General features: G+C 37.3%; 1 protein-coding gene across 1 annotated transcript; it reads left to right on the top strand.

The window, feature by feature from the left end:
• LOC107696403 (olfactory receptor 8J3-like) lies at nucleotides 1-1,203 on the top strand. The gene is made up of 2 exons (XM_016496713.1): nucleotides 1-50; nucleotides 201-1,203. The coding sequence occupies exons 1-2, from the start codon at nucleotides 1-3 to the stop codon at nucleotides 1,201-1,203; spliced, it is 1,053 nt and encodes a 350-aa protein (XP_016352199.1).
• Nucleotides 1,204-7,916: the final 6,713 nt, after the last annotated feature.

The following is a 7,916-nucleotide window of genomic DNA, read 5'->3' as shown; positions in this document are numbered from 1 at the left end:
ATGAGGTTTCTCTTCTACTTCCTTCACACCAGACTGGAGCAGCTGCAGAGGTATGACTGGAAAGACAACTGAACTTTATGTGACTCTAAAGTGAATTTGTTGATGCAACTGAATTTTACATTGAGAATAACATTGCTCTATCTTAGTTATCTTGCTGCACATTGTTACACCTCCTACATTCTCTTCTCTTTTTTGTCCAGAAAGCGGTGCTATCAAAAAATGAACGTTTCACTGGTGGGTAACATCACACAACCCAAGTATCTGCGGGACAGCTTTAGCTCAGCGGTGACTAGGAATGTGATCGTGGTCGGTTTGTGCATCTCCATCAACTATATCAATGGCACGCTCGTCCACACCTTCATCAAGCATGAGATCTTCAACGGAAACCCTCGCTACATTCTCTTCATTCACATGGTGCTCAATGACATGATTCAGCTGATGATTGCAGTCGTCCTTCACATTTTAAGCTACACTGTGTTTACTCTCAATGTCTCTTTCTGCTGTGTTTTATTGATGAGTGTTATATTCACAACGCTCAACACACCGCTGAATCTCGCTACCATGGCTATAGAGCGCTATATAGCCATATGCAACCCTTTACGTCATGCTCAGATCTGTACCGTACGTAAAACGTACATCCTTATCAGCCTGATCTGGGTCCTGAGTGCCATTCAGGTTCTACCAGACCTGTTCATCCTGTTGGCTACAAAACCTCTAACCTTCTTCTACAGCAACATCCCCTGCATCAGAGATTATGTGTTTGATAACCCATATATAGTAGAAAAGAGAAATGTTGTGTACATCATTTACCTGACCTTTGTGTGGCTCACTATAGTGTATACTTACTTGAAGATCATGTTTGTTGCAAAGGCCACGAACTCAGATGCTCGCAAAGCTCGGAGTACCATCATCCTACACGGGATCCAGCTTCTGATGTGCATGCTAACGTTTGTCGGGCCCTTCCTGGACAGGCTGCTCGCAGAAATGTTTCCGCTGTTTATTATAGATACGAGATTCTCAAGTTATTTAGTAATCCAGATAATGCCCAGGTTTATCAGTCCAATTGTGTATGGCATGAGAGATCAAATGTTTTGCAAATACCTGAAAAGATACTTACTGTGTACAATGTTCAAGATGAGGAGAAAAACACAAAATCTCCAACCCAGTGGGAATTTGGCAAAAGTTTCTAATAAATCCATGTGACAGTTCACTTTATTAAAATATTGTGAAGAAAATAAATGTTGGCTTTGTAAGCAACATCTGTTGATGAATATGATTTGTTTGAAAAATTATTTAATAAAAATATACTGCACTACATGTACAATGAGCAGAATTAATACATTGAAATGTAATGAATGATTGACGCTACCGAGGTGGATAGAGACCCCAGCACTGGTTCATAATATTAAACTAAATGTACCCAGATGTTTAGTTATCATCCAGATTGGATCTTGTTTTGCAGGAAACAATGTCATTTTTAAAGTGAGAAATTGCATAAGATAATAAGAACTTTTGAAGTAACAAAACAAATGCTTATTCAGAGTGTATGGCAGCTGTACCTGAACTTCCCAGACATACCAGCATAAAAAATGTCAATGGAAATACTCCTTTACTTTGTGCAATGAAAACACACATACGTTACTAAATCAGTAGTTTCAATTGACCTTTTTCTTTTTCTCAGCTTTTAGATTTTGCAAATCTGACTCATTTTCTGTGGATGTTGTGTAAATAGTATAAATGAAAAGCTGTAATGTTCTCATCACATTTCAGATCACATACCATGTGATATCTAATAACTGTTTTCTCATTATTATGATCTGTAATGTTAGTTACACTAAGAGAGATTCATGATCTACATAATTCAAATAATTATATATGTGTGTATATATATATATATATATATAATTAATATATTAATAAATTGATATGACCTCCATCTAAGGAAATGTCATTAGTTATGTCACTGGGGCAAATAAAGAAAATAAAACACAAGCTTAGTGAAATGTATGTCAGAAAAATAATAATTCGGACATATATGATGTCCTTAGAAAAATGCCCCCTAAAACTAGGCCTATTCTGATATATCCTATTTCAAAATCTTATTTTTCCCATATATATTTTACTAAGCACGCTGGAGTTTATTTTTGGATGAGAGCGTTTTCTTTTCTAGTTTTTTCTTGAAACTCTCCCAAACAACATTGTTTTTCGTTTTTGTTTTTGTTTTTGAGGCTTCCTGACCCCAAGACTCAATTATTTTCTGCTGTTCTCCAGCTGTGATCCTTGGAGTCTTTGGGCACTCAAACTCTCCTCCTCACCGTGCATTAGGACGATATAGATATGCGTCCTCTTACTGTATTAGAGAAAAATATTTATTTCATAATGTGATTTTCCCCCACTTTCACTTTTTTTTTTACTTTAATCAAAGGTTCGATTTTTTTGTTTTTTTTGTTTTTTTGAATGAAAGATCAAGTGGATAAACAATGCAGATTTATTTTCACAGCCTTCTTTGATCATATTTACCAAGGGTATGAATAATATTGAGCACAACTGTATGTTACAATTGGTTTATGTGAGTATTTGTGTATCAAACATACAAACCCGATTCCAAAAAAGTTGGGATACTGTACAAATTGTGAATAGTTTACTCACAATTTGTACAGTGTCCCAACTTTTTTGGAATCGGGTTTGTATTATAGGAATATCTTTGCTTTTAAAATATCTTTGCTATCTCATAAACATGTGATAACATTAACAATGAAGGTTTTAATGCTATACTAGCCTACTGTTTTGTCGAGCCCGGGCTCATGAAAATGCGTATAAATAGTAGCCTACGCCAAATAAAAACGAAAACTCGTGGTAGCCTATTGATACGCAAAAATGGACTTTGGCCTGCATATGATACGCATGTGTTTAGCGTGCATATAATACGCAGTTTTAGCGTGCATATGATACGAAATTTGTTGGCGTGCATATGATATGCAGTTTTCGCGTACATATGATACGCATCTACCCCACAAGCCTAAACCTACCCATCGTGTAGCATATACACGCCAACGTCCATTTTTGCGTATCAATACCACGAGTTTTAGTTTTTATTTGGCGTACTATTTATACGCAATTTCATGAGATCGGGTTTTTTCAGGGTTGTGGCTAGAAGGGATGCATGCAGCTACGGCCAGAAAATAACAATAAATTAAATTTATACCTATTAGATCAGATTATGTGTTTTATTAACGTCTACACCCAACCCTAAACCTAACCTTACAATAATGCAAATACAGTAATTAATTGTTCAGCATCAGCATGACACAATATTGATGTGCCCATGTCCAGTAGGACAATCTGGCCGTGGCTGTATCCCATCTAGACTTAACCAGAAAACACTGCTGCATAAAACGCACATGATGCAATATATAGAAAATACAATAGAAACTTAAATTATGAAAAAAAACAATAAATATCTAATTAATTCATGACAGCATCATGCAGTAACTTGCAGAAATTCTCAAATATAGATTTTTTCCTATCATGAACAAATAAAAACAGTTTGTGCATTTCTACAAGGACAGTCTATGTGGTTAAAGTGTGATCTCTAGTGTTACTGGATCTTCTAAAAAACAGCATCTGCTAAAACTATAAATAAGGTCTTCTGTAACTGATGTTTCCAAAGATGGCTTAGCTGCGCTAGCTTGAAACAACATAAGCTTTCACCAACGTCAAATGCAAAATGAAGTAGTTACATGATTAAGTGTTTTGTTAAACTGTGTGTAAACACATGGTTGAGAATGAATGTGCATATGTGTGTTTAAACACTCAGGACACTCAGGACTTTGTGCTTCACTTCACAGACACATGAAACTTTATTATGGAGCTGCACAGGATCAAAACAGCTTCAGTTATTCAGTTGCAATACACACTGATAGTCTGTTAATGTTGAATTTAAATATCCACAGACTAAACGTAGTCACACAGATGAGCTTGTTAGTAATGATCAATCTTATCACAGGGGTTTTAACAACGATTACTCGTATAGTCAAAACAGACAGGTTAGAGAAACAAACCGGCCCATCACAAAGTCTCTTTTACAGCATATCCGCTAATGAATCTTTGCAGACAGTGCAGGAACAGCCTGCTATAGGTTTACATGTTGATGTAGGAGGTGCTTTTGGGGTCAGGCCACATTAATATCTGTATTAAGAGATGAATTGATACCCACATAGAGCATCAGGATATGCAGAACCTCATTCCCTTATTTGCTTTGATGCTTCTTATTAAAGTGAGTGAATGTTTATTGCTCTTGTGGATGTTTATTGATCTGAACACCTCCTTATACTCATGAAACTTCTTGATAACAGCATGGAGATCAGAAACTGTATTTGTAATTTGCCAGAATCACACAATAACAATTTAGTCTTTATTTGTTTACATTTTCTATGCAGAAGTTTTCTGTAAGTTCATAAAGCACAGCTGCACAAGTCTTGCATGCATTTCTACTTGCTATCCACACTTTTTGTGTGCACAGATTACATTTTAACATCAAATGGAAGTGGTAGTACTTCCCAAGAGTTTTAGTCTTATAATAAAGGTTCAAGTCAAGTTAAACATCATGATTTAGTGAGCGTTTCCTTAGCTTGGAAAGGCAGCAATTGTCTCCATGCAAGATGTTTTGGCTTTGTACGAGTCTCTAATGATCAGATAAACAGTAGTTGGCACAACCCATAGAACACAGTTCTAAATCTTAAATAACGAAGCACATACAGATTAGTTTAATAAATTAAGGTCCAATTAACTATATATTTAGAACAGATCTGGCCAGTTTTCTGTGTGATATGCAAAATAAATAGCAATGATGAGAGAGTAATTAAAATCTGGAACAATGACACAGAGAAAAATAAATGAATTTGCTTTTATAATTACACGGAACTAAATCAATACCCAATTCCTAATTACTATTAAATATAGTCCAATCATTTACAGACAAAATAGTTTCTATAGGACATATATCTTCTCAGAAATGGGTTCAGTTTATATACAACCGAGAGGGAGAAAGAGAAAGGTAGGAAGAAAGGAAGTATCACTGTGGCAGGACTTTGAGAATAGCGTTCACCTCTTCAGCTACAGTCGTCAGTGCAAACTCAAACTGATCCTGAGAAAGACACAGACACAGCATGTGTCAGCATGAAAAGAGATTGTGTGTTTCGGTGTATTTGGGGGTATGTGTGTGTATATACCTTGGTCTGAACCATGCCGGGTCTCTGGTCTCTCAGGTGTTCCAGCACCAATTTCAGGTCTTGAAGTCTCTACTAATGAGCTGATGACCTGAATCAGGTGTGTTTGATTAAGGAGCCATGCAAAACGTGCAGTTTTGGGGTGCCTCCAGCACCAGGGTTGGGAACCACTGGTCTAGAGTACCCGTATGGTGCGCACATATTTATGCCAAGTTTATTTTTTATAAATCTCAATATGTACGTGGAAAATTGCGTACGCACATTTCCATGCCCATTTTGTGCGTGCATATTCCACGTACAAACCCGATTCCAAAAAAGTTGGGACACTGTACAAATTGTGAATAAAAACAGAATGCAATGATGTGGAAGTTTCAAATTTCAATATTTTATTCAGAATACAACATAGATGACATATCAAATGTTTAAACTGAGAAAATGTATCATTTTAAGGGAAAAATAAGTTGATTTTAAATTTCATGGCATCAACACATCTCAAAAAAGTTGGGACAAGGCCATGTTTACCACTGTGTGGCATCCCCTCTTCTTTTTATAACAGTCTGCAAACGTCTGGGGACTGAGGAGACAAGTTGCTCAAGTTTAGGAATAGGAATGTTGTCCCATTCTTGTCTAATACAGGCTTCTAGTTGCTCAACTGTCTTAGGTCTTCTTTGTCGCATCTTCCTCTTTATGATGCGCCAAATGTTTTCTATGGGTGAAAGATCTGGACTGCAGGCTGGCCATTTCAGTACCCGGATCCTTCTTCTACGCAGCCATGATGTTGTAATTGATGCAGTATGTGGTCTGGCATTGTCATGTTGGAAAATGCAAGGTCTTCCCTGAAAGAGACGACGTCTGGATGGGAGCATATGTTGTTCTAGAACTTGGATATACCTTTCAGCATTGATGGTGCCTTTCCAGATGTGTAAGCTGCCCATGCCACACGCACTCATGCAACCCCATACCATCAGAGATGCAGGCTTCTGAACTGAGCGCTGATAACAACTTGGGTTGTCCTTGTCCTCTTTAGTCCGGATGACATGGCGTCCCAGTTTTCCAAAAAGAACTTCAAATTTTGATTCGTCTGACCACAGAACAGTTTTCCACTTTGCCACAGTCCATTTTAAATGAGCCTTGGCCCAGAGAAAACGCCTGCGCTTCTGGATCATGTTTAGATATGGCTTCTTTTTTGACCTATAGAGTTTTAGCCGGCAACGGCGAATGGCACGGTGGATTGTGTTCACCGACAATGTTTTCTGGAAGTATTCCTGAGCCCATGTTGTGATTTCCATTACAGTAGCATTCCTGTATGTGATGCAGTGCCGTCTAAGGGCCCGAAGATCACGGGCATCCAGTATGGTTTTCCGGCCTTGACCCTTACGCACAGAGATTGTTCCAAGTTCTCTGAATCTTTGGATGATATTATGCACTGTAGATGATGATAACTTCAAACTCTTTGCAATTTTTCTCTGAGAAACTCCTTTCTGATAATGCTCCACTATTTTTCGCCGCAGCATTGGGGGAATTGGTGATCCTCTGCCCATCTTGACTTCTGAGAGACACTGCCACTCTGAGAGGCTCTTTTTATACCCAGTCATGTTGCCAATTGACCTAATAAGTTGCAAATTGGTCCTCCAGCTGTTCCTTATATGTACATTTAACTTTTCCGGCCTCTTATTGCTACCTGTCCCAACTTTTTTGGAATGTGTAGCTCTCATGAAATCCAAAATGAGCCAATATTTGGCATGACATTTCAAAATGTCTCACTTTCAACATTTGATATGTTATCTATATTCTATTGTGAATAAAATATAAGTTTATGAGATTTGTAAATTATTCCATTCCTTTTTTACTCACAATTTGTACAGTGTCCCAACTTTTTTGGAATCGGGTTTGTATTATAGGAATATCTTTGCTTTTAAAATATCTTTGCTATCTCATAAACATGTGATAACATTAACAATGAAGGTTTTAATGCTATACTAGCCTACTGTTTTGTCGAGCCCGGGCTCATGAAAATGCGTATAAATAGTAGCCTACGCCAAATAAAAACGAAAACTCGTGGTAGCCTATTGATACGCAAAAATGGACTTTGGCCTGCATATGATACGCATGTGTTTAGCGTGCATATAATACGCAGTTTTAGCGTGCATATGATACGAAATTTGTTGGCGTGCATATGATATGCAGTTTTCGCGTACATATGATACGCATCTACCCCACAAGCCTAAACCTACCCATCGTGTAGCATATACACGCCAACGTCCATTTTTGCGTATCAATACCACGAGTTTTAGTTTTTATTTGGCGTACTATTTATACGCAATTTCATGAGATCGGGTTTTTTCAGGGTTGTGGCTAGAAGGGATGCATGCAGCTACGGCCAGAAAATAACAATAAATTAAATTTATACCTATTAGATCAGATTATGTGTTTTATTAACGTCTACACCCAACCCTAAACCTAACCTTACAATAATGCAAATACAGTAATTAATTGTTGTTCAGCGTGACAAAAATTATACAATATTGATGTGCGCTTGCCCAGTAGGACAATCTGGCCTTAGCTGTATATCCCTTCTAGCCCCAACCATTCTTCAGAGGATGATTATTAAATTATTACATTTAGTGCACCACCAGTCATAAAAATATTTATATTTAATTTGTTTGCTGCTTTTAACCAAAGTGGCTT

Source organism: Sinocyclocheilus anshuiensis, unplaced genomic scaffold, assembly GCF_001515605.1.
Source record: "Sinocyclocheilus anshuiensis isolate Anshui unplaced genomic scaffold, SAMN03320099.WGS_v1.1 scaffold522, whole genome shotgun sequence".
In the NCBI taxonomy this organism is placed as follows: domain Eukaryota; kingdom Metazoa; phylum Chordata; class Actinopteri; order Cypriniformes; family Cyprinidae; genus Sinocyclocheilus; species Sinocyclocheilus anshuiensis.
The sequence above is the reverse complement of the archived record's forward strand: the minus strand, read 5'-3'. Positions and strand labels throughout refer to the sequence as shown.

What these genes read in the sequence shown, in the direction of transcription:
- LOC107696403 (XM_016496713.1), top strand. Translation starts at nt 1, where the DNA reads ATGAGGTTTCTCTTCTACTTCCTTCACACCAGACTGGAGCAGCTGCAG. An exon ending in AGACTGGAGCAGCTGCAGAG is followed by an intron (nt 51 to 200) that starts GTATGACTGGAA and finishes TTTTTTGTCCAG; the next exon opens with AAAGCGGTGCTATCAAAAAA.